A 25,996-nucleotide genomic window follows, 5' to 3' on the forward strand; every position below is an offset into this window, starting at 1 on the left:
ACAGCACTGCGCCGATCTGAAGCCAGGAGCCAGGTGCTTCTCCCAGTCTCCCATGTGGGTGCAGGGCCCAAGGACTTGGGCCATCTTCCACTGCCCTCCTGGGCCACAGCAAAGAGCTGGATTGGAAGAGGAGCAACCGGGACTAGAACCGGTGCCCATATGGGATGCCGGCGCCACAGGCAGAGGATTAACCAAATGAGCCACTGCGCTGGCCCCCCTTGTTTGTTTTTAATGTTTCTTTCTTTTCATCTACTTGAAAGAGAGAAAGCGATATCTTCCACCTGCCAGTTCACTCCCCAAGTGCGTGCACTAGCCAGGGCTGGACCAGGGCAAAGCTAAGAGCTAGGAACTCCCCTCGGTCCTCCAAGGGTGGCAGGAGCCCAAGCACTGGCTTCACTCCTGCCTCCCAGGATGTGTTGGCAGAAGCTGGGTTGGAAGTGGGGTAGCCAGTACTCGCCCAGGCACTCCGATGTGGGATGCAGGTGTCTCAGACGGCAGATTCACCTGCTGCGCCACAACACCCCCGCCGAAGGCAGTCTTTCCTTCCTTCATCAGGTAAGTAGAGAACGCGGTGAGGTCTGCGGGACAGGCTGTGCTGCTCACACCGCCCAGCAGTCGGGCCAGCGTCAGAAACCCCCACCCCGCCGCGCTGCGCCGCCTCCCCAGGGTCACCTGGTGATAGTCCAGGCTGAAAACTATCCTGTTTTGCTACTGAGAAGCCTCCGCATGCTCACAGCTCATGGTGGCCTGTGTGAGTCTGTTCTGCCTTCTGTGTTCTCTCGTTTAACTCGTCAGGTGCCTCTTGAGAGCCTCTTGTGGTTTCTGTCCTCAGTTCTCTGTGGGATGGTGCCTACCAAAGGGCTTCCATCCGGAGGCCAACAATCGTGGGATAACTGATTAACAAAAGAAAAGCTTTGGCTTGAATCACATAAGTTAAATGAGGCCGGTGCCGCGGCTCACTAGGCTAATCCTCCGCCTTGCGGCGCTGGCACACCGGGTTCTAGTCCCAGTCGGGGCGCCGATCCTGTCCCGGTTGCCCCTCTTCCAGGCCAGCTCTCTGCTGTGGCCAGGGAGTGCAGTGGAGGATGGCCCAAGTGCTTGGGCCCTGCACCCCATGAGAGACCAGGATAAAGCACCTGGCTCCTGCCATCGGAACAGCGCGGTGCGCCGGCCGCAGCGCACCTACCGCGGCGGCCATTGGAGGGTGAACTAACGGCAAAAGGAAGACCTTCATCTCTGTTTCTCTCTCTCTCACTGTCCACTCTGCCTGTCAAAAATAAATAAATAAATAAATAAATAAATAAAGACATAAGTTAAATGAAGAATGTATTATAGCAAGTTGGGCTTTTTAACTTAAAACTCAGGCACGCACGCCCCGGCTGAAGCCCGGAACCCTTGTAGGACTCCATGAGGGCAAGATTCTCACACAGGCCGCAGCCCACTCACCGCTGCCTCTGAGCTACCGGAGAGGCCCCTGTGGGCACTCACTCTCTGGCAGTGAGGCTTTTAAGGAACCCACAGGAAGCAGAAAGGAGTTAGTTTTGAATAAAGGTGTGGGACTCCTGTTAGGGAGCTGCGCTGTCTGTCAAGGTCAGGAGGCCAGAAATTTCCCACTCCCTTAATGCCTCGGGAATGCGAGTACGATGTGCCTCCGGAGTACTGATGCACCTGTAGTTTTAATACTGGAGTAGAGTAAGGATTTAGAGAAACCGAATCCTGTTTCCAGTGAGCTGAGCCACGTGACATGGCAGAGGTTCGTCTTCCAGGGCGAGGACTTCACTTTAAAGTCCGGAGTGCAATAGCGGGGTTTTCCAGGTTCCTGCCTGGAGGGCAGACTGGGGCACTGTTGCTTCTTGTTTTCTAATTTCAGGTGGGATTAGCTCGAAGTAATGACCTGTGTTGACAGCTCGTTCACAGCCACACGCACACCCCCGCCCCCGCTGTACAGACCACAATTGTGAAAGGACGAGATACTGTATAAAGTACACAGACATGCCGATCGCACACCCAGCAGTGACTGAGGGTCCGTGCTGGGAGTCCACGTTCACGCTCTGCAGATGAGCTTCGTATTTTAGGTGTCTGCTTTGGAGCGTGGTGAAGTTAGAGAAAAGGGACAGAGTAGGAAGCCACAGCCAGACCAGACTTATTCAGAAGAATGAAGCCTGGGAGGGGCTCACTCTCAGGTGAACACACGGCACAGACTGGGCCCCTTCCCTTACACACTGGTGGTTTAGAGAGTACTAAGTGGCGGGGCGGGGCTTGGGGGTCTGAGCTACAGCGGGGCTGCCGAGATAGAGGGAGAGCGTGGGCTAGTTCTAAAGGTCCTATGAGATCACATGTGAGCTGGGAGGGGTTTGGGCTGAGGCTGGATTCAGCTGAGCTGCTGAGCTACATACAGGGAGAGAGCTTGGGCAGAGTGGGGGGAGCTCGGGCTGATGGCAGGACTCGAGTGGGGCGGCTGAGCTGCAGGGAGAGAGCTAGGGAGCAGTGGCGAGGGCTCAGGCGGGTGGCGAGACTCTTCACGTAGCACTGTGTCCTGCAGTCCAGGCTGGGCAGGGCTGCACCAGCAGGACAGAGAAATGGGACCCTGCTTGCTGTAGTGTAGCTGAGAGGTCACCGTGGATCTCTGACTTTTGTCCTTGCTGCATCGGGTGTCAGTTGGCCTGTAGTTTGATTAGAGTAAGATTTTTTTTTTTCCATTCTCAAAGCAAATGAAGTAAAAGACATGGAACAAAAAGATGCTGTATCAGAATAATCTGTTGATTTTCTTTTCTTTTTTTTTATTTGACAGGCAGAGTGGATAGTGAGAGAGAAACAGAGAGAAAGGTCTTCCTTTTTGCAGTTGGTTCACCCTCCAATGGCCGCTGCGGCCGGCGCATCTCGCTGATCCAAAGCCAGGAGTCAGGTGCTTCTCCTGGCCTCCCATGCGGGTACAGGGCCCAAGGACTTGGGCCATCCTCCACTGCCTTTCCGGGCCATAGCAGAGAGCTGGCCTGGAAGAGGGGCAACCGGGACAGAATCCGGCGCCCCAACCGGGACTAGAACCCAGTGTGCCGGCGCCGCAAGGCAGAGGATTAGCCTGTTAAGCCATGGCGCCGGCCCAGATCTGTTGATTTTCTAACTCATGTAAATAAACGCCTAAGACCACGGCATTTGTTGCCTGCAATAGACTATCAAAAACTCGTTTTCCGTCCGCCCCGTTAGGTGACGCGCAGTGAGATCCTTGCTGCCTGTATTGCAGAGCTGCACCCCCTGCCGCATGGTGGGGCTTCTGGCTAAGTCACACATGGGTGCTTCCCACAGGTGTGGTGAGTCTACCTCACAACCGTCTTTTTTTTTTTTTTTTTTTAAGATTTCTTTCTTATTTATTTATTTGAAAGAGAATTACAGAGAGGGGCAGGGAGGAGAGGTCTTCATCTGCTGGTTCACTCCACAAATGGCTGCAATGGCTGGAGCTGAACCAATCCTGAGTCAGAAACCAGGAACTTCTTCCGGGTCTCCCACACAGGTGCAGGGGCCATCTTCCACTGCTTTCCCAGGCCATAGCATAGAGCGGAATCGGAAGAGGAACAGCTGGGACTAGAACCGGTGCCCAAGGCTTCAAGCCAGGGCTTTAACCCGCTGCACCACGGTGCCAGCCCCTATTTATTTATTTCAAAGGCAGAGTTAGAGAGAGAGAGACCGACCTTCCATCCATTGCTTCACTCCCCAAATGGCTGCAATGGCCAAACCTAGGCCAGGAACTTCATCTGGGTCTCATGTGGGTGCAGTGTGGGTGCAGGGGCCCAAATGCTCAGGCCACCTTCTGCTTTCCCAGGCCCTTAGCAGGAAGTGGAGCAGAAGTGGAGCAGCTGGAACTCGAACTGACTCCCATAATTGCTTCTTGACAAAGTTCTGTTTAGCATTTATAACGGTAAAAGAAAAGATTCCCAACCATCCAGAAATTAAAGGAGTAATGAAATATAGCCCATAGTAAGAAGTTACAGTTCCCTTACCAGTGAAGTTAGCAGAATTAAGAAACGTGTCCTCCAAAAGGTCTCAAAGTAACATGGTAGCAAGTGAAACCCATTTCTGCAATAAAGGTTTGCAAGGGAACCAGGTTCTTTGAGGATATATCAGAATAAAGCGACCCAGTGGCCTCATTTTGGCTGCTGTAGAATGGAGGAATAGGCGGAAGTTCGAGATGAAAGCTGATCTTCGTGTGCATCGGTCTTCAGTAGCAGTAATTTCTGCAGTGTGGCTTCTTAACTCCTCTCCGCAGTTAATGACACCATCAAGGATTCTTGAAGAATACAATGGTGATGCAAATTGCTGATTGCTGACAGCTATAAAATAGATGTTGATCTTACAGCAGCATTCTAGGTAAAGGACTGGGTTCCTGGTAGAGTTAGCTATTTCCAAAGTGCCTTGAAGTATTTCTCACGTCTTTTTCTTTTTTTTAAGATTTTATTTTTATTTATTTGAGAGGTAGAGTTACAGAGAAAGAGGGAGAAAGGAGAGGAGGGTCTTCCATTTGCTGGTTCACTCCCCAGATGGCTGCAACAGCTGGAGCCAGGCCAATCCAAAGCCAGAAGCCAGGAGCTACTTCTGGGACTCTCACATGGGTGCAGGCGCCCAAGCACTTGGGCCATCTTCCACTGCTTTCCCAGGCCATAGCAGAGAGCTGGATCAGAAGAGGAGCCAGACAGGACACAAACTGGTGCCCGTATGGAACGCCGGTGCAGCAGGCAGAGGCTTAAGTGCCTACTGTGCCATAGCACCAGCCCCGAAGTATTGCTCATTTCTTAGCAAGATTTGATAACAGCCACAACCAATATTAATTCACATGAAATCACCAACCCTAGTTTTCCGAACAACAGGCCTGTCTCCTGTCACTTCCAAAGAATTTGTGAGTAGGCCCCAATTCCTTGTCACTAAAGAACTCATGGTCCCCATACGTCCTTAAGATCCTTGAAGATTGGGCAGCAAAACTCTTCATACTTTTCTTTATTCACGTTTGCCCGAAGCCAGCTAATGCAGGACACTTGGAAGGGGCATTGGATTTCTAGCAAAAAAAAAAAAAAAATTGAAACGGAGCAGTGTCTGTCATGAGGCCCGGATTTGTCATGTTGACTGATGACATCAGTATTTCATCTCTGGTGACTAAATCCATGTTGGGTTAGTTGGCTTTCTCTGTGTAACTGTGTGAAAGGAAGAAATGCTTTGTCTCTGGACACTACAACTTTTGCAAAATGGAACTTCTGGGTATTTCTGTGCCCATTAGCAGCATATGGAGAAAGCACAGCATCGCTTCAGAGGCCGTGAGTGGTTTGCCAGAGGCTGCTGTTGCTCAGAGTTAGTGCTTTGGTTGCTTGTGAGTCTGTCCAGTTGTGTGGTCACTGTGGTCATTGCAGAGGAGTCCACCGAGGGATGTTTCGGCCTCAGTAGAGGACTCGGGTGGGAATCCTGTTCGTTTCTTGTTTATTCCCTGCCATCCCAACACCATAGAGGTCGAATTCAACTGGCACGCTTGGCATCTCATTGTTAGCTTTGATTTGTTTGTTTTGAGAACATAAAACTGTAAGTGGTCACTTCGAGGAAAACTTACGTGCTGAGTGTACTTGCCATTTAGGTCTTCACACCTGTGCTTGCGTTCACTGCCACGGAGCCCAGTGCATCATGTGCTGGGTCTGGTTTGGAGAGCACATAAACCAGGCTCTGGCACTCACATGTGTTTACGTGAGGCTCTGTATCAAATATGGGGAGTGGGTCAATATTTTATTGAATGACGTTTTTAGTAAATACTGTTTACTGGGTTTTTGAGCACGTGTTCCTGAGAGTTTTCATACTGATTTAGAATAAGGGCCAGCAGATTACAGCCTGTGAGCCAAATCTAGCCCATTGCCTGTTTGTTTTGTGTTTTTTTTTTTTTTTTAAGATTTATTTATTTATTTGAAAGGCAGTGTTACAGAGAGAGGTCTTCTATCTGCTGGTTCACTCCCCAAATGGCTGCAATGGCCAGAGCTAGGCCATGTCAAAGCCAGGAGCCAGGAGCTTCTTCTAGGTCTCCCATGTTGGTGCAGGGGCCCAAGGACCTGGGCCATCCTCTGCTGCTTTCCCAGGACATAGCAGAGAGTGCAGTTGGAAGTGGAGCAGCCTGGACTTGAACCAGCGCCCATATGGGATGCCGGCTTTGCAGGTGGTGGCTTTACCCACTATGCAACAGCACCGACCCTGCCTGTTTCTTTAAATAAAGTTTTAATCTCTGGCATTTAAAAGAAAAAGTTTATCTTTTTTGATCTAGAATAAGAAGATAAGAAATATATTATTGGGACCAGCATTATAGTGCAGCAGGTTAAGGGCCGCTAGCAACAGCATCCCATTTCTGTGTGCTGGTTCAAATCCCAGCTGCTCTGCTTCCAACCCAGCTTCCTGCTAATGTGCATGGGAAGACAGCAGAATGTGGCCCACGTGCTTGGACCCCTGCTACCCATGTGGGAGACCAGGAGGGAGCTCCTGGCTTCAGCCTGTCCCACCCTGGCTGTTGTAGCTATTTGGAGAGTGAACCAGTGGATGGAAGATCTCTCTGTCCCTCTGCCCTTCAAATATATAAGTAAGTCTGTAAAAAGGTAAGAGCTGTATGGTCATTGATGCACTGATATTACTGATGAAGTGGCCAGGTAGTCAGGATGACGTCCTCAGAAGTGAGCCGTATCGCCCTGGGAGCGTCTTGACAGAATGGCCAGAGGAGAATGCGGCGTTGTGGGGGTGCCCAGAGGTGGGCAGCCTCCTGCAGAACGGCCCAGCAGAACTCTTCAGAAGTGTCAAGGTCACAGAACACAGGAAGAGCCTGAGGGACGTTTATAGACTAGAGGAGACCAAGAAGAAATAGCGAAATGCAAGACATTGAAATTCAAATAAGGTCTTTAGTTAAGTTCCCCTTCTAGATAATTATATTATGGTTATAGAAGATGTTGCCATTAGGGGATGGGCTAAGGGATATGAGATAATTTTTTTTAAAGTGTAGGCTCAGGGCGAGGGTTTTTAATTCAGCGGAAGCAGAAATTCAGGTGACTGACGCCTCGCTTCAGTCTCTCTCACTGCAGTTTTGCGCAGTAGTGTGTGAACGGCCACTGGAGAATGAATGCATGGGTAAAGTGGTGAGAGTCATTCTCGTCACAGTGCAGTTTTTTCCTGTTGTAATTTTCCCCCACTGTGCTTATATCATATAAACACAGGTAAGGGGAAATGTGCAGCTTTCCTTAAAAACTCAGGCTTAATATGAAATTTTTTCTCTTAGGCTTGGTTTGCTCAGCGTGCATGGCAGTGTTGACGATGGCCCATGTCATATAAACAGGGGCAGTCTGAAGGCATTTACTCAGTTCAGTTGGGTTACAGCCCTCTGCGCTCTCCCTCAGGACCATGGACACGTTCTCAGCCGCATCGTGGTCGTCATCTGCCATGTCTCTGCTTGCACCTGCACCTGTTGAAGATGGCGTTATTTCTTAGTGACTGTGGTTACTCAGTAGTTAGGAAACTATGGAGCGAGAGACAGAGGGTGGGGAAAGAAAGAATTTTAAATGGTTCAGGCGTGTCTGCTGTTATCATTAAAAAGGTTCCTTTTTGTTTCTTCAGCTGGGTAAATTTAATACATGGATTTTCTTACACTTGCTCTAGACAACCGGTAGTGCTGTTTGACTGTGGCCCTGTTTTACGAATCATGGGATGGGGCTTTACAGCCTCTTATTTTCACTTGGAATGCTGTATAGAGGAGCAGTGCCCCAGGGCGTGCGCAGTAGACGCCATGGTGCCCTGTGTTAGGATAGAATTACTGTTTGTTTTTCCTGTCGTGAGTCCATGAATCCAGCCCGTCATGCAGGAGTGATCCTTACAGTGCAAGTGCTTACTGTCCTGGTGCAGCTGGCTCCCCTGTGACAGTTTTCAGTCTTGAGCGGCAGAGTGGTAGCCTGGGGCCCTGGGACATTGTGAGGAGAGCACGTGACCCCGCAGTGGACGGACAGCACCACTTGGAGATCTGGACCAGCGCTTGCCGTTGGCATTGTTTCGGCCCCGAATGTTTTGCTTTTTGTTTTCCGTTTAGTTATTTGGTATAATTTACTGTAAAGGGCTGAGACCAAATGAATGGTTAAACACATTTTGTGCTGTTTTTGCTAATTGTGGCTGTAAGTAAGAGCAGCTCCTAGTGTTTCCCAGTGTGTAATTCTCCCTGTGAGTAAGTGGAGGTCTTGGCTTGCACTTTATCCGAGCATGGGAGTGGGCTGAACACCCAGGAGCACTCAGAAGCTTTCCCTCCTCCACCAGGGAGAGAAGCTGGAGCTCCCGAATGCCGCTGGAGAACTATTTATGCCCATTACCTAAACTGGAAACCATCTTTCTGGCTCTCTGGCTGTCACAGATTCAACTATTAATAGAGCTGGTGGCAAGTGCCCGTCCTGAGCATCTCTGGGACTGAGCTCCTCCTGGTCTGCCTGTCTGTCACCAAGAAGCCACCTCGTTGGTTCTTCAGGAGCACCAGGCTTCGCGTCCTGTGTGTCCTGACCTTCCTGGGCTGGATTGGTGCTGACCCATGGGAGGTTAATTTCCTTCTCTATGCAGTTGGGATCCTTTTTAGCAACACACAAAGCTGGAAGAGTAGTTCCTGAGGGATCAAAGCAGTTCGTGTGATCCAGCATCATCACGTGACTTCCATAACTGAGGTCCTTGCAGAGTGTGTACAGATGTGTGCACACGTGTATGTGTGTGGGTTTCTGTATGATTTCCTGCAGCAGAGAGAGTAGAAAATGAAACAGCATGGATCTCATGCCCTGACAACTAATGCCTTAGGGATTGTGCTAAATTCAACTGCCTTTCTAAGTCTCTTATATTTTTAGTCTTAGAAATGGATCTAAGCCTCTGAGCCGAAAGAGCTGGGATCCAACTGCCTCCGATGCATCGAACTCCTGTCCCCTGCCTCCCATGATTCACTGTCTCCCTTCTATCGATAATAATTCTGCTCTTTTAATTTATATTCTCGAATTATGGTTTATTAGATATCTGTCATGCTAAGAGAGGGATTAAAGGAGTAAAAGATATGGTTCCTGTCTCTTATACTTGAGAAGGTAAAATGAACAGACACTGAAGAAATGGAAATTAAATAGATGCTATGGCTATATTAGCAATAAAGATAAAAAATGATAGCAAATGACATTCCTTTTCTAATTGATCATATGGGTATACAATACATATTATAGTAGAATGCTCAATACCTTGGCCAGCGCCGCAGCTCACTAGGCTAATTACCTCCGCCTTGCGGCGCCGGCACACCGGGTTCTAGTCCCTGTCGGGGCACCGGATTCTGTCCCGGTTGCCCCTCTTCCAGGCCAGCTCTCTGCTGTGGCCAGGGAGTACAGTAGAGGATGGCCCAAGTGCTTGGGCCCTGCACCCCATGGGAGATCAGGAGAAGCACCTGGCTCCTGCCATCGGATCAGTGCGGTGTACCGGCTGCAGCGCGCCAACTGCGGCGGCCATTGGAGGGTGAACCAACGGCAAAGGAAGACCTTTCTCTCTGTCTCTCTCTCTCACTGTCCACTCTGCCTGTCAAAAAAATAAATTTAAAAAAAAAAAAAAGAATGCTCAATACCTTTTAATGCAGGTCTTCTAAATATGTGTTGAATCCTTGACTAATTGTGAAGATGCTTTAGAAATGTGTTGTTAGTACTGTATCAGGTGGATAATCCCAGTGAGTAATCATTGGCCACTGTGACACTGCCTCGCTGGAAACTAAGCTAGAGCCAGGCGGATATGTTTGCCTTGGTCGCCTTGGATGTTGCTACGTGTATGGGAGAAGGATGTGTCGGCCAACTTTTACTATAGGGTAACTCCCCTGTGAGTCTGGGATCTCATGGAAACAAATTGGACTTTCCCGCAGCTCCTTGCTAAATGTGTTCATTCATGTTTCCTCTTCATTCTGCGGGGGAAAAAGATAAAACATTGCCCTTTCTGAGCTATGTCTTTCTCTGTGTGGAGCCGTCCTTCTTAAATGTGGTGATGTCTTGGTGTTGCACAATTGCAGTATTAATGCAAAGGGTTTCCCACACCCCCTCTCCTCCCATGTTTTACAGGCAGTCAGATGCCTCCTCAGCCAGCTGGGAGCCAATCAGAATCCAGTTCCCATCCTGCCTTGAGCCAGTCTCCAATGCCACAGGAAAGAGGTCAGTCTTCACTTCATCTCAGGTACCTGTCGCGCTCTGCCCTCGGAAGGCCTGCGTGAGCTTGCTTACCTTCGCACCTCCTCTAACCTTTCTGCAAGGGACGTTGGATTTCCTTACCACATGACACAACTAAACAAGAACTTAGCTTGTACCAGCAAATACGGAGAAAGCAGACTGCGGTCTTGCAAACTGAGTCAAGTTTTACAGTGCAGCTCCAGGCCCATAGAGCATCTGTGTCCACGTAGCATCACGCAGCGTAATTTAGGGATGATCCTGCTGTGTAACACGACTGAGAAGCATTTAATTTGTATACCAGTCCTAATCGAGTGAAATGGTAGAGTGTGTCTGGATGTAGTGGTTCTTATCAGTTGCTGGTTCTGTGCTATTTAATAGTAAAATGTTAAACCCGGAGCAAGAACTTGTATTACAAAACTAAGGTCTTAGAACTGAAACTGACCTAAAAGATGGTTGAGTCCAGTCACCTCGGCTTGCAGGTAAAGAAGCGGGGCCTTTGAGGTCACCCAAGTGTGTGAGCTCCCCGTTCTCAGAGGCTGGGTTAGTGCCAGGACCAGCAGGAGGAGCTGGGCCTGTCCTGGGGCTGTGACCAGATGCTGAGGCGCACCCGCAGACGGCTGGGCCGCACGTCCTCTCCTCAGCGCCTCGGTCATTGCCTTGGTGGAGACCTTAGGCCTTCATTTGTTTATCCCTGCCCTCTGTCTCCCCTCCAGTAGTAGAGCAGCTCCTGGTGGTGCTAATGGTGTTGATTTTGATCCAGATCAGAGCAGACCAGGATTTCCGTACCATCAAGGGCCATGCCTGTGGGCCCAGGCTTGTCCACCCCCCTTCCCCGAGCCTCCAGGGCTGTGCTGTTCCTTCACATTGGCCCAGCGGCCGGAGGGCCCCCAGCTCGGAGGCTGATGGGGAAAGGGTTACAGACTCCTGATGTTTGTAGTTACCTCTGTGTGGGTTGTGGAGGTGCCGACTGACTATGGGTTTTAAAGGACATGATGTGTTAGAAACTCAGCAGCGTGTTGTTCAGGAAGGCAAGCCGATGAAAAAGTGGATTCGCCCTGTCTGCACATCGTTTGTGTTGAAACGAATGCTTACTGGCAATAAAATGAATCTATGTGTTGAACTTACTGAATATCCAGACAGCATAGTATATTTGAATAACGGACTGGCTCATCTTTGGGGTACACGGGAGCCACCTGGAGGACTTGTTCGAGTAGGTTGCTGAGCCCTGCCCCTCCCCCACGGCTGCCTCTGAAGGTTTAGGGTCGAGCTTAAAATCTGCGCTGTGACCAGTTCCCAGGCGTTGCTGGTGCTGACAGAGGGGCACTGTTGAAACCCACTGCCAGCAACAATGCACCGATAGAGACTTCACTGGGGCCTGCTTGTTCTGTGTCCACGCCTCCCCTGGTCGTGGTCATCCGGAGGCCGCCACAGAAGCGCGGGCAGCGCTCACTGGTGCCAGGCAGGCAGGCGTTGTCACTGCTCTTCTCTTCTTTGCGTCTTGTCAGGTCGGGGAACCAGAGAACAAAGGCAGAGGCGATGGGCATCCTCAGTGCCCGCTCAGGCCAGGCCCAGAGCGCAGATGGAGAAGTCGGTACTCCGCTTCCTCCTCCCCACAGCCCACAGCCTCCTCTCTGGCAGGAATCTACTCATGGTGCAGGCATTAGAGGGCAAGAGGCCCCTATTTGAAAGTCCTGCCATTTTTACCTTAACAAAGTGACAATTAGGAAGAGAGAAGAGACATTCCCTGTGAGATCTGGAGTGGTGGCGTCGGTAAGCAATCCAAAACTGTAGAAACCAAAATGCGATGACGGGGAGGACACCTGGCTAAATGACCTTTGGCATCTGAACAAGGTGGAACACCTCCAGGGCCTTCCTGTCCGTGTGTGAAAGCCAGCGTGGCAATAGGTCCACCCGTGGCCTCCGGCACACAGTGAGCTGACTGGGCAGGGGCCCCTCACAGTGCGGCAGCCCAAGTTGTGAATCTGCACTGGTTTCTAGGACGTGGCCATCCAACCTCTGGAGGACGGTGCTGGGGGTGCTGTGTGCAACGCTGTGTGTGTTGGCATTTGGCTGAGGCAACTCCCTGGAAAAGAAAACTCCGCAGTTTTTTAAAGAGTATTTTTATTTATTTGAAAGGCAGTGTTACAGAGAGAGAGAGAAAGGGAGAGAGATAGAGAGAGCTCTTCCATCTACTGGTTCATTCCCAAGATGGCTGCAACAGCTGGGCCTGGGCCAGGCCAAGCAAGACCAAAGCCAGGAGCCAGGAGCTTCTTCCAGGTCTCCCATGTGGGTGCAGGGGCCCAAGGACTTAGGCCATCCTCCGCTGCTTTCCCAGGCACATTAACAGAGAGTTGAATCAGAAGTGGAGCAGCTAGGACTCAAACCAGCACCCATGTGGGATGCTGGCACTGCAGGCAGCGGCTTCAATCCACAACACCAAGATGCGGGCTCCAGAAGCTCCACTAGATGTTAGTATGAAGTCAGATGATGGTTTGCCATCCAGAATGAAGTTTCCTCTCAATTTGGGTACCAGGAAGCAAAAGAAAATGGCTTTATTGATTTGTTAGAACTGAGGGAGTAATACGAACTCCTAATAAAATTTCATCAGGTGTTTCAGTGGCAAATGACAGCAACTTTAATGATTTAAAGCAGCAGTAAAAATGTGGTTGAGTTCGTCTTAACATCATTTGGTGTTTTACCAACAACATACACAATGTAAAGTACATCTAAGAAAAATTGTACTAGAAAAATTGTACTAGCTGATTCCCATGTACAGAAAACGAATCATTCGTAATCTTACGTTTGATATATATCCCTCATATTTAGGAATAAAAGACACTGATGGGGGAAAATAGACCGAGTTAGCATCATTATTTTTTAAATGTATTTCTCAGAAACCATGGCCCTTGATGGACAAGGTGCAAACAGGTGCCAAAGTAGCCATGCCAAACAGTTCTTTACTTAGTTTGTTGGAATACATTCTAGTATATACATTTTCTTCAGTGTATCCTTAGGGGATCTAATTTCTTTAGAAACTCACTCGCACAGAGACAGGTACACCAGGCCCCGGGAGGGGCAGGCTCCTTCTTTTCGGGGTGCAGTTTCCTGAGCCCTCAGCCAGAGTCCTCATGGGGCACAGTGGTGCTGACAGTGCCCCGCGGGAGCCCAAGGCCCTCCAGGCGAAGAAGCCAGGCTCTGCCTCCCTGATCCTTGTCCTGCCTTTGAGAAGAACACAGACTAATCAACCACCTGCTCCGTGGAAGAGAACTTTACCCACCTCAGACCGTGCTGGGCTGAGAGCCGCTCTCTGCCCTCTGGTGCCCACCCGCCCACCTCTGGTGCAGGTCTTGAGATCTGTCAGAGGACAGCAGTCACACTCCTGGCTCCTGGCTCCCCACACGGTGTGTAGACGCCCGTGACCGTGAGTGTGCGGCTGCACGAGTCCATAGGGAGCTGGCACTGGAGGTGAGCCACGGCGGTACCGCTCTGCCACTGCCTCCGTGAACTCTCCTCTGCCGTCGTCGCCTCTCCTACGTTTCCACCTGTTTGCCAGTATAAAACTTATTTTTGTGTTGTGCTGCTGGGATTTCTTGCGAGTAAAGAAAATCGGTTCACGTGCTTTGCTCTTACCTTCAGTGTTAACAGCAATGTAGAAGAAAAAGGTCAAAACTGGAGTTTAGTATTCTGCGGTGGCACCTGTGCTGTTGGTTTTCATTTTAAACCAACTCCTCTCTGTGTAGACTTATAGTCATACAGAAGAGCTATTGAATTACCTCGCAAAAAAAAACCTGAAGTAGTACAGCGTGTGCCCCCTAAGGCAGTAGAGGAACAGCTAAGTTAGCCCTGAAATACCAGAATTGTAACAGGAAGATTGTAACTAATGAGGTTAGATTTTATCCTTATTCCTTTTTCTTTTAATAGGATCATGAGAGTGAAGCCCCATGAGTTTTAAAAATATTTTATTTATTTATTTAAGAGGCAGAGTTACAGATAGAGGGAGAGACAGAGAAAAAGGTCTTCCATCTGCTGGCTCACTCCCTAAATGGCTGCAGTGGCCGGAACTGTGCCGATCCGGAGCCAGGAGCTTCTTCCGGGTCTCTCACGTGGGAGCAGGGGCCCAAGCACTTGGGCCATCTTCTGCTGTTTTCCAAGGCCACAGTGCTGGCCTCTCCTTATTTCTTAATCTTTACCATACATATCTTAAAATTCAAGAGAGTGATAGGAAATAGCTTATTAGTGTGTTGCTCTGCTTTTCAAGAGGGCTTAGAGACTAAGTAGATAAATAAGAATAATAATGATTAACATTAAAGTGATCACATTTTTAACCCCTGTAACATGCTAAGCTTAATGAAACTAGCAAATGCCCTTCTAGCTTACTGGATTAGCAATTAGGTGAAAACGCTGGAAGAAGGCTTATTTATTTGGACAGATGCAGAGGTCAGAATTAATTTTTTGAAAACCTTTTAATTGAATTCCCTTTTAATTTTCACAGTGGTGCCTGGTTAAATATTCATGTCAGTGCTGGTGGCTTCCTGAAGCTCTGAACTAGATCTGGAGTCTCAGAATCGACACAGTTATTTAACCCTTTCATCTGGTGTGCCAGCAGGGACTGCCCGAGTGCAGTCCCATAGTGTCTGAATAATTAGAAGGTAGTGATGAGGATTTAATTAGTCCTTGAGACATGCAGAAACAGAACCCCTAAGAACTTTGCTTTTTACACACGGACTGCGAGCAGAATGGGTAGTGCGCGGGCCTGTGATGTGTCAGAAAATGTATTCTGTGGCTGGAGGCAGTTCTTTGGCGCTGTTCTGTGGCCGTCAGATTGGAGCAGGAGGCACGCTGGGTGGAAGCCTCCGGAACAGTTGAAAAGCAGCCCCCACTCTCCCCTTCCTTCCTGTCCAACCCTTCTCCTCTCCACTGCTCACAAAGACGAGCTGCGGCCGAAGGGCAGCACAGGTTGCCGCCCTGTGTCGTCAGGACCGGGTTAGAGGAGCAGGACAAGGTGTGTTTCCTCTACAGCCGCAGGACCAGGAGAGGCTAGGTACAGAATTTCACATTTTCGTAGGACCCAGTCAGGTGCTTGGTCCAGCCAGGCGTAGGGTTCTTGCTAGCTGTCGACAGAACCACGGAAGTCTCGTCTTTGGAACCTGATCTGCATGGAGATGCTCACCATAGCCGTGTTTTCATCAGCCGGCACCATGCCGTCCGGCAGCCGGGCAGCCGGGCAGGGAAGCTCTCGGAAGCGCTCTCACTCTGGGTGCTGCCTGCGAGCAGGCTCGGGATGTCTGCCCTCAGAGAGGGAGCTCTCAGCCGAACAGGCTGCTGTCACACTGATGGGACAGACTGTGTTTCCGATATTCCTGTGCTTCTGTTGTTGGCCGCCTTGGTAATAATTTTATTCTCACTAATTAATGGTGCATTTTAGCTTCTGAATAGAATTCAGAAGTCTGAAGAGAATTTCTCGTCAAATTCCTAGTTACATTCGATTTGCTTAGGGCAAATCTCTCTCTGACTTTTTATGCCATGGGAGGCAGAGATCTGATTCCGAGCCCTGGGAACGCGGCTGAGCTCTTGAGGGCGTGGCTGAGTCTGTTTGCTCTGCGGCAGAGCCTGCTTTGATGACAGGGAGTGGACGACTGTCACCCAGGTCCCTCAGCCTTCGCACCCTCTCGGGGACGCAGCAACCAAAGGAGAGAATTCTTAGTGTTCTTAAATTAAGAGCATGCTGGTCACGTGCTATGGGACGCGATGTTCCCCTAAAGTCACTCTAAGCATTTTAATCTCACCCCAGACTGCAGCTGCTGCTTCTGCCCCGCCTTTGTCCCAGGCCTGTCCCCACCATCCAGCCGTGCACGTGCGCCGCCAGTCTGAGCTGGCCTCACCACACCTGCAGCCTGGCACCAAATAAGTTGTCCGCAGGCCGCCTGCCTCCACGCCAGCCAGGCTGTTTATAACCCGGGGGTATTTACACGGGAAGAAAATAAGATTTGGAAGTTTTTAATGCTTCCAACTGTTTTCATGGTGAGATTTACAACAAAAGACAGTTTTGAAGTTTTAAAAAATTACTTTTGAATATATTACCTCGTCTAGTTCCTGAACTGGCCAGAAGAGATTAACAGCTAGTACTAAAATGAAGGCGACCACTCAGGCAATTGTTAGAGTGGACGGAGGGATTTGAGAGTTTCTGGTTTTGCAAACTGCAGCAGCTGTTTGGTCCCTCTCTGTGTTGGACCCGCACTGTTCAGCGTGACGGTCACCCTGGGGAGGCTGCCAGGTGCCACGAGCGCTCTCCCAGTCTGCCTTTCTGGTTGTCGGGAGGAAATCCATCATTGCTAGCGCCCGCCGACTTCAGCCACCGTTTACCTCCACCCCCGAGGCAGTTAGCACAGCCTCTGCTCTGAGTTCAGGATCCCTTTCGAGGATTCGTGAAATGAAAATAAACTGAAATGGGAGATTGGCAGACAAGGAACAGTATCTAAACTTCACTCTGGGAAGCTGCTTCTGATTTCTTCACGCTCAGAACTCCACCTTGGGGCTGATGTTGGACCAAACTGAAGCTTGTCCATAATGAAGGCATCTCTAGGTTTATCATTAAGTTCCTTTTTTTCTCTTAAGATTTATTTATTTATTTATTCAAAAGGCAGAGTTAGAGAAAGAGAGAGTCCTCCATCTGCTGGTTCACTCCTCAGATGGAGCAGCCAGGACTTGAACCAGCATCCACATGGGATGCTGGCACTGCAGGCAGCGGCTTTACCCGCTATGCCACAGTGCCAGCCTCATTAAGTTTCTTTTAAGCCTACTGTTCAGAAATAAGTTCTTCAGAAAAGTGGGGAAACAGATACCACACACGATAAAGGGCCATCTTTATATAGAAGAATAATCTGTCTTGATTTTAGTATATTTTAAAAGAAGCATAATTGTATTTCCTTTGTTACATGCAATAATTTTTTTTAGAGTTGCCAGTTAGAACATACTTACAATAGCACTTGTTTGTAGCTAGCTCACTATTTGTCATTGAAAGTGTTTGAGAACATCTGGGTCTTAGGTAAATGCGGTATGCATATGGCACACACCGACTGACACCAGCATGACTCCTCTCCTGTCCCTTTGATGTTCCCTGCTGCAGGCTGTCGTCTGCCCTTTTTCCCAGTCCAGAAAGCCCGGTGCCATCCTTGATGCCCATGCTACCCCAAAAACATCAGTCACCAGTGTCTGCCGAGTCTTCTCCTCTCATGCTCTCCACACATGCCCCCCCCCTTTAAAGATTTTATTTATTCATTTGAAAGTTAGAATTAGAGAGACAGGGAGAGACAGAGTGAGAGATCTTCCATCTGCTGGTTCACTCCCCAGACGAACACAATGACCACTGCTGGGCCAGGCTGAAGCCAGGAGCCAGGAGCTTTATCTGGGTCTCCCATGTGGGTGGCAGGGGCCCAAGCACTTGGGTCATCTTCTGCTGTTTTTCCTAGACCATCAGCAGGGAACTGGATTAGAAGTGGAGCAGCCAGTATACAAACCAGGTCCCCTATGGACACACAGCATCGCAGGTGGCAGCTTTACCCTCTGCACCACGACGCTGACTGCACATGCCCCTTAGCAGCCGCTGTCACTACCGTGGTCTAGCCCCCTAGCTAACTGTGCAGCCTCCCAGCTGTTCCTGCCTTAGCCTCGCACCTCACCCTTCACGCCTGTCACATCGAGGTCAATGCCTTCTCAATGCTTTCAGTCGCTTGCCTCTGCCTTGGAGAAAGGTCATTCGTGTGCTTGATGGTGGTGCCCTCCCGGGTCCAGCCCCGCCACCCTGTCCGGTCTCCCTGGTCACAGTCTCACAGCCTCTGGCACACTAACCCTCACTGGGGATCTTTATACGAACCCTTCTCTGTAATCGGTATGCCTTTGCCACCATGCCACCTCCGCCGTGTCCCCTCCTTGGGCCTTCCTGTCTTTCTTCCCAGTCCTTTGGGTCCTGGTGGCCTGGCACACACAGTGGGTACGTTAGCACAGAAGGAAGCATGCCTGGCGCAGTGCTGCCCCCTGCAGGCCGGGCACCCTGTGGCCATGGCCCCGTCACTGCTGGGTTCACAGCGCAGTTCCCCGGCTGGAGGTCCCTGAGGACGGGACCACAGCCTTGTCAGTCTCAGAATGCCATGGTCCTGTGCTATCTCTCATTTGACTCTTTGGGGACTTTGGAATCAGAAGATCTGACCCTCTGAGCCACAGTGCCTTCAGGTTGTGATTATAGATACATACATTCAATACATATATACTAAAAGGCACAGAGACGGAGGTCTTCCATCTGCTGTTCCATTTCCAAATGCTTTCTGCAGCTGAATCTGGGCCAGGCTGCAATGAGGAGGCTGGAACTCAGGCTGGATCTGGTGTGTGGGTGGCAGGGACTCAACCACTTGAACCATCATCTGCTGCCTCCCAGGGTGTGCACTGATTACCAGGAAGCTGGGATCAAACCTAGAGTCAGAACTTGAACCCAGGCACTGCACTACGGGATGCAGGCTTCCCAAGCAGCACCTTGGCTGCTGCACCAAATGCCTGCTCCCTTTAGGTGAGTTAGTAAACAAAGTTGTTAGTACATAATAGATGCTCATTAAATGTGGACTTATTAGACTGGGGAATAGCACCTTGCCTGGAACATGGAGGTAGCCAGTAAATGTTTGCTAAAGGACTTGATGTGCAGAGATTTGTAGATCTGAACCAACCTTGTGCTCTGGGAGCCCACAGCACTGAGAGATGCCGTGGCTGCCGTGTCCAGGGTGAGAGAAACAGCCCGTGCCAGATGCTGCGAGGATGTGTGTGCCGGGCCAGGAGATCCGGCACAATTCCGTGCAGCAGTCCAGAGCCAGTGACAGATCCCTGCAAAGATGACAGAAGTTGGGGTTCAGAGCCAAGAGAAGGCACTAGACTTGGCCACAGGCAAGAGAGTCCCTTGTTCGGAGAGGAGGAAGACAAATAAGGATGGCACGTGGCTGTCGACGCGCTTGGTGAGAGGGCCAGAGGCAGACATCTTGGGTCCGCTTGTCTTGTGGTTTGTGTGCTCTGTCTGTTGTTGACGCCTAGTAGCTGGGCAAGGGCAGGGTCTGGAGAAAGGGGTCAGATGTTAAGTGGCCATTGAAAAGAACTGGCCAGCTGGGTGCTGGTGCCCTGTAGGAGAGGGCAGGAGGCCTGCTTCCAGGGACGTACTTGAGTGTGCACTCGGGTACTGAAGCCGTCTGCTTGGCTTTGGCTCAGGTGCTCCTGCACGTTGTTCAGGTCTCGGCTTAGCTATAACTTCTTCAAGGAAACCTTCCTGCCACCGTGAGTCGGTCCTCCCCTGATTCCCACGCAGCACCCGTGCTCTTACTACACTCATCACGTACAGCGTTGGAGTGGTTTGTTGGATGCCTGGCTGTCTTGCTGGAATGGAAGCCCCATGGGGGCAGATGCCACGTCTGTTTTCCCCTGTGTCTGTGTCCCCCCACTTGGCACCCAGTAAATAAGAGGGAAAGGAAGTGACCCAGTTGACTGAGATGTTAAACTTTTTAATCTTTTATGAAATTTTAAATTTTAGTTTATCATTTTTGCTCGTTGGTAACTTATTTCCTATTTGACTAATTTTTTTAAGATTTTATTTTTATTTATTTGAAAGGCAAAGTTACAGAGAGAGAAAAGGAAGAGACAGAGATAGCTTCCATCCATTGGTTTACTCCCCAGATGACTGCCAATGGTTGGGGTGGGGCTAGGCTGAAGCAGGAGCTTCTTCCAGGCCTTCCACAGGGTGCAGGGGCCCAAGCACTTGGGCCATCTTCTACTGCTTTCCCAGGCCACAGCAGAGAGTTGGATGGGAAGAGGAGCAGCTGGGTCAGGGCACCAGCGCTGCAGGCGGCAGCTTTACCAGCTATGCCACAACACCAGCCCCTTGACTAACTTTTAAGTTTGTCAATGACAAGAATTCTTTAAAAAAGAGTATTCTCTTAGGGGTAGGCATTTAGCCTGATGGTTAAGATGCACATCAGAGTATCTGGGTTTGATTCTTGGCTCCCATTCCTGACTCCAGTGTCTGCCCCAATGTAGACCCTAGGAGAAAGCCGTGGTGACTCAAGTGGTTGGGTTCCTGCCACCCACATGTGAGACCTGGCTTGAGTCCCACTGCTGCAGGCATTTGAGAGGTGAACCAGTGGATAGAACATCTCTCTCTCTCTCTCTCTCTCTCTCTGGTTCTGGCTCTGGCTCTTAAATAAGCAGTAGGGCTGGCTTTGTGGCACAACATGATAAGCCCCTGCCTGCCATGCTGGCATCCCATATTGGAGCAGCAGTTCCATCCTGGATGCCCTTCTTCTGATCCAGCTCCCTGCTAATGCTCCTGGAAACGCAGCTGATGATGTCCCAAGTGCTTCTGCCACCCATGTGGGAGGCCCAGATGGCTCCTGACTTGGCCTGGCTCAACCCTGACTGTTGGAGCCATTTGGAAAGTAACCCAGCAGATGGAAGCCAACTAACTAGCTCTCTCATTCTCTCTCTCTGTCTCTCTCATGCTCTCTCTCTCTTTTCCCCTCTCTGTTGCTCTGCCTTTCAATACATAAATAAATCAGTAAATCTCAATAAATACATACTCTCTCATCCTAATGCCATCCTATGAATGCTAAAGTAACAGAGGCATGCTAGTAGATTTGGGTAACCTTATTGTGTGTTGAGTCTCCGGTTTCGGAGCTTGGAATGGAAGTCACAATGAATAAAGGGCTCAGAATTATACTGAAGGCCATAGCAGGGCCTCTGTGTAGCATTTTCACGGCGTTTTTCAGTGCTAAAGCACTTCTGCATGCATGTATTCGACTCTCAGGTTGAGCCTGCAAGCACTGTTTCAGACAGAAAGCCCCCAGCCCCACCCGGGCCTGGCAGAGGCTCCTCTCACCCACCCTGATTGCAGAAGGCCCAGCGTGGCCGCGCATTGCTCCCGTGCCACAAAGCCACCCTCTCTGTGAGCATCAGCGTGGGCTCAGATGGGTTTTCTCCCCGTAAAGTGCAGCTCTGATGGTGCGTATGAGAAACACGTCTCTTCATTTGGAGCAGGTAATGCAAGGGTTTGTGACTGTACGTCGTCACTGGTCTTACAAGTAGTAAACTCACTCCCAAAAACCTGCTGACATTGCCACTGTGGGTGAAATTCTAAGAAACTTGGCTTTGGGGCTTTGTATAAAGTAAGTAACAACTGTCTAGTTTAGCGCTCTGTCTAAAGTTTGAATTTTCCCGTGGTAGATATCTGCTTGAGACATAGAATTTCATAGTACATCTAGTAACTCAGTATATTTTACATTTTATAGGAAATTCATTTTGTACTTTCTAAATTTCCCTTACTAGAAAGTTTGGTTTTCTAAACTCAGATCGTTTGTAACTGGAAAAATTTCACAGCTTTCTGAAAATGGGGCTGCATTCTCCCAGCTGTCGGGTTTTCTATTCTCAGCCTGTTACAGGCTGCCATTTTATAACAACTTCTTGAAAAAAAATACAGTCCAGTAAATATGTCACTATAAACAGGTAGGAACTTTTAAGTTCTTATTCACTTATCTGAGAGAACAGAGAGAGATGACAGAGAGTAAACTCCCATACACTGGCTCATTCCCCGGGTACTACAACAGCTGGGGCTGGGCTGAGCCAGTCTGAGCCAGCAGCCAGGAATTAGGCCAGATCTCCCACATGGGGGCTGGGATTCATCCACTCGGAACATCATTTGCCTCTCATGATGTGCGTTAGCAGGAAGCTGGAACTGGGAGAGAAGTCAGAACAGGAACCCAGGCTCTCCTGTATGGCATGCAGGAATCCCAGCCAGCGGCTGGCACTGTGACTCAGTGGGTTAAGCCGCTGCCTGCAGTGCCAGCATCCCATGTAGGCACCAGTTCAAGTCCAGACTGCCCCGCTTCTGATCCAGCTCCCTGCTGATGCACCTGGGAAAACAGTGGTGGACCCCCACCCCCACCTGGGAGACCCAGATGGAGTTCCAGGCCTGGCTTTGGTCTGGCCTCGCCCTGGCCACTGGGGAGTGAACCGGCAGATTCTCTCCCTGCCTCTGTATCTCCCTGTCTGTAACCCTGCCTTTCAAATAAACAAAAGACAAAAGAATCTTTAAAAAATAAAAAAGAAGAAAACTAAACAAGAGCTACCGCCATTTGTACATGGAAATTAGAGACCCAATTCTGATTTTCCCCAGGAAGGAAAAAAAAGCTAAGTTGACCATAATTCGCAGCATAAAGAAAGGACTGAAGGGGAGTGAGGTTAAAAGTTAGAAGGCCATGTAGGGGTTAGACAAAGTGACACATGATGATATACAATCCTACAGAAATGCCAGCAGGGATCCTACTGGAAAAGGCTTCCACGATGGATATAACTGGATTTTTAAAGGTTATGGAATAATGTAATTGTCTAAATCAATTGATGGAAATTTCAGTTACCTAAAAAACAGGTCTTTGTTAAAACCTTTCATCCTCAATAAACAAATTCTTCTGTCCGGCTGGATTCCGTAAGCCCCGCCTTCCGCTCACTGACACACCCACCCTCCCTGCTAGGCGACACCAGCAAACCACAGACAGCTCCTCTGCTGTCAGCCACCCTGCAGCACTTCTGTGAGCCATGCCCAGAGGCCAGTGGGTCTTCCACCTCTGATCACTGTGTAGAGGTGGATTCCACACCTACCAGAGCTTTGTCCCCAAGTTACGGGAAGTTGAGGTTTGAGTTAGCTTTGAGACGTGTTTCAGGGGCTGATTAAATAGTCAGAAACAAAGAAATAACTTGCCCAGTTTAAAATCCTTAGAGCTCATTTGAACAGACCTGAAACCTGGAGTCGTTGTCCCAAGAGGCCACAGTAACTCAGGACTGTATGTGTTGGGAGAGGTTCTGAGGCCTTGGGCGTGGACGCCTTCATGGTTGAACTGAAATGTGATGCTAACTAGGAGACCATGTGATTGTCCCTAACTAATGAAGAGGAAAGCAGTCAGTCTCCCCCAGGGGGAGGGGAGACCCTCACAGTCTGTGTGGAGCTGAAACACATTTTATATTAAACAGAATTCTGTGGAAACTCTTGAGAATTTTACAGTTAAGCTTAGATAAATATTTCATGTAACATCTTTAAGATGCAATCATTTATAGTAATTTCAGTGCTCTGATTTCTGTTTGTTTTCAGATTTGAAAAAGCAAACATTTTCTATGATGATTTATATCTGGGAGCTGCCAATTGAGCCCGAATTCTTTATAAGTTAAATTAAATATAATAATAAGGAGGAGCTCTGGTTACTTTATGTCTCTAGACAGAGCAGCGTTAGAAGACATCTTTTCCTTGCTGCAGTGGAATCATGGTGTTCAAACCTGTGCCGCCCCATCTAGCCTCCTAAGGTTTTGGTTTTTTTTTTTTTTTTAAAGATTTATGTATTTATTTGAAAGGCACACCTACAGAGATAAATGGAGGAGAGAGAGATATCTTCCATCTGCTGGTTCATTCTCCAAATGGCTACAACAGCCAGGGCTGAGCGAGGCCAGAGCCAGGAGCCAGGAGCCAGGAGCTCCATCTGATTCTCCCACGTGGACAGAGGGACCTATCTTCCATGGCTTTTCCAGGCACATTAACAGGGAGCTGAATGGGAAGTGGAACAGTTGGGGCTGGAAATGGTGCCTATGTGGGATTCTGGCCTCTTAGGCAGTGGTCCAATCCACAGTGCCACAACACTGGCCCCCAGCCTCCCAGGTTTAATGTGACATTGGGTCCAGACACCGTCTGGCCTTCCAGCTGCCTCTGGGGACTTCTGGTGGAAGCCTCTGCCCTGTGGTCTCCCGCAGTGGACAGGAAGCTTGTCCGTTGTTGCGGCCTTCATGGTCACGGGCACTTGCACCAACACAAACCCCCCAGGTCTGAGAGCTGCCTTTCCAACTGCCCTTTCTTAGTATACTAGTTTGATCGCTTCCCAACCATTTGGCTAAGATCCAGTGTAGTAGGCAAGTTTGAGAACACGAGCTTTTTCTCAGGTGTATGTCTAGATGAGGGGAACTCTTGGTCAAATGAGCACGTCACAGCTCTTTCCACTCACTCACTCTGGTTTGTCTGAACTGATGTAGATGAATCTGACATTACAGTTCTGCAGAAGGTAAAGATGTATTTTCTCTTTTTTCCTAACATCCACTTTTGTTTATTTACTTCTCAATAGTTGTGGGGTACAGCATCACACAGATTCCGGGTCCAGTGGCCTCTAGGAAGGTTGCTTTGGAATTTGGCGTGAGCAGTGCCACTGTTCCCATGGGCACACGTCACCTCTCCCCAGTTTACTCTTATTTTGTTAGGTTTGCCGCCAAGAGTCACTGTGTTGTTCTTTGTTTTGTACACATAAGCACATCTCTCATCCAAGTAGAACTCAATTCCATCTCAGGCATAAACGCCTTCAGTTTTTTTGGTTTGTTTGTTTGTTTTTGCCAGGCAGAGTTAGACAGTGAGAGAGACAGAGAGAAAGGTCTTCCTTCCGTTGCTTCACCCCCCAAATGGCCGCTAAGGCCTGCTCACTGCGCCAATCCGAAGCCAGGAGCCAGGTGCTTCCTCCTGGTCTCCCATGTGGGTGCAGGGCCCAAGCACTTGGGCCATCCTCCACTGCACTCCCTGGCCACAGCAGAGAGCTGGACTGGAAGAGGAACAACCGGGACAGAATCCGGCACCACAACCAGGACCCAGCAAAAGTGGCCTTGCACCATGGTCTTCCAGAGGCTCCCTTCTAGAAGTCCTACTCCCAGCATGCTTCCACAGGCTCGGGCGGCAGAAAGAGAAGCTGTATTCTCTTCGTCCATTCGAAGTAGCTGCCCACCTGCCACCTGCTGGGTGGTGCTGGGCATTCTGTTGGGCGGGTGAGAAATTGAACATCCTGTCATTAAAACAGTGATCATAGTTGTGACCCTTGCCATTGCCACATGTTCTGCTGAGTCCAGACACGAGTCCTGCCCTCGTGGGAGCTCATGAAGTAGTGGGGGCAGCAGTAAGTGAGTCAGCTGTGCCATGCAATGCTTGCAGCATGACAAGTGCTGTGAAGAGAGGTAAAAGAAGAAGAAGAAGAAGGGCACTCCGGCAAGAGGGCCTGGGAAGGAATCAGCCTTGGCCGAGAGAAAGAGCTTGATGTTCTCTGCTGGACCCATGAGAAGACTGCTGGGCCCTGAGGGTAGCAGAGGGAGAGGAAAGCTATAGGCCATGGAGTTCAAGTGCAAATTGCGATGGCCAGACCACATGAGCTCTCACAGGCCGGGCCAAATGTTGACATGTCAACCCTGGTTCAGTGGAAGCCTTGGGTTTTATGCAGGGGAGAGATCTGCTCTAATTTCCTTTTTGATTCTTAAAAGATAATCCGGCAGCTCTGTGAATCATGACTGGCAGGGTGGGTGTGAGAGAACCGTTAGGCCCCCACAGGTGGTCAAGAGAAGGTCTGCTAGAACGTGGCGTCTGTGGACGGGAGACAGGGAGGAGGAGCAGCTCCTGGGGCGTCTCCAAAGTGCAGTCCCAGGCCGTGCTCTGGGCTGCCCGCTCGGAGAGGAGAGAAGGGGAAGGGTGGGTCCTGGGCGTTAGAGGTTTCTGACGGGACATTCGAGTGAGGGGTGTGCTGGGCAGAGGCGGTGCAGACCCCAGCAGAGCAGGGGAGGCAGGAAGAGGGGAGGTCTCTGATTTGGACTTGCAGAATAGAGCGAAACCCTCCAGCTGGCTCCGGGCACTCTCAGGTCTGCAGGCTGCCCAGGTGTCAAGCTGCTCTAGAAGATCCGAGGGGAGGAAACAGCTCTGTACAGGA

The 25,996-nt window shown here is 49.8% G+C and overlaps 1 protein-coding gene across 2 annotated transcripts in view; it reads left to right on the plus strand.

The window, feature by feature from the left end:
• The window catches only part of ARID1B (AT-rich interaction domain 1B), a 437,948-nt gene that overhangs the window by 336,023 nt on the left and 75,929 nt on the right, over positions 1-25,996 (plus strand). The window contains exon 6 of one of the 2 annotated variants that reach the window (XM_062186972.1): positions 10,101-10,190. The exons of the other annotated variant lie outside the window; for it this stretch is intronic. Within the exon in view, the coding sequence (XP_062042956.1) occupies positions 10,101-10,190 (90 nt within the window). The remainder of the gene's footprint in view (positions 1-10,100; positions 10,191-25,996) is intronic. 2 annotated transcript variants of the gene reach the window in all.

Source organism: Lepus europaeus, chromosome 3 (genome assembly GCF_033115175.1).
Source record: "Lepus europaeus isolate LE1 chromosome 3, mLepTim1.pri, whole genome shotgun sequence".
Taxonomy (NCBI): Eukaryota; Metazoa; Chordata; class Mammalia; order Lagomorpha; family Leporidae; genus Lepus; species Lepus europaeus.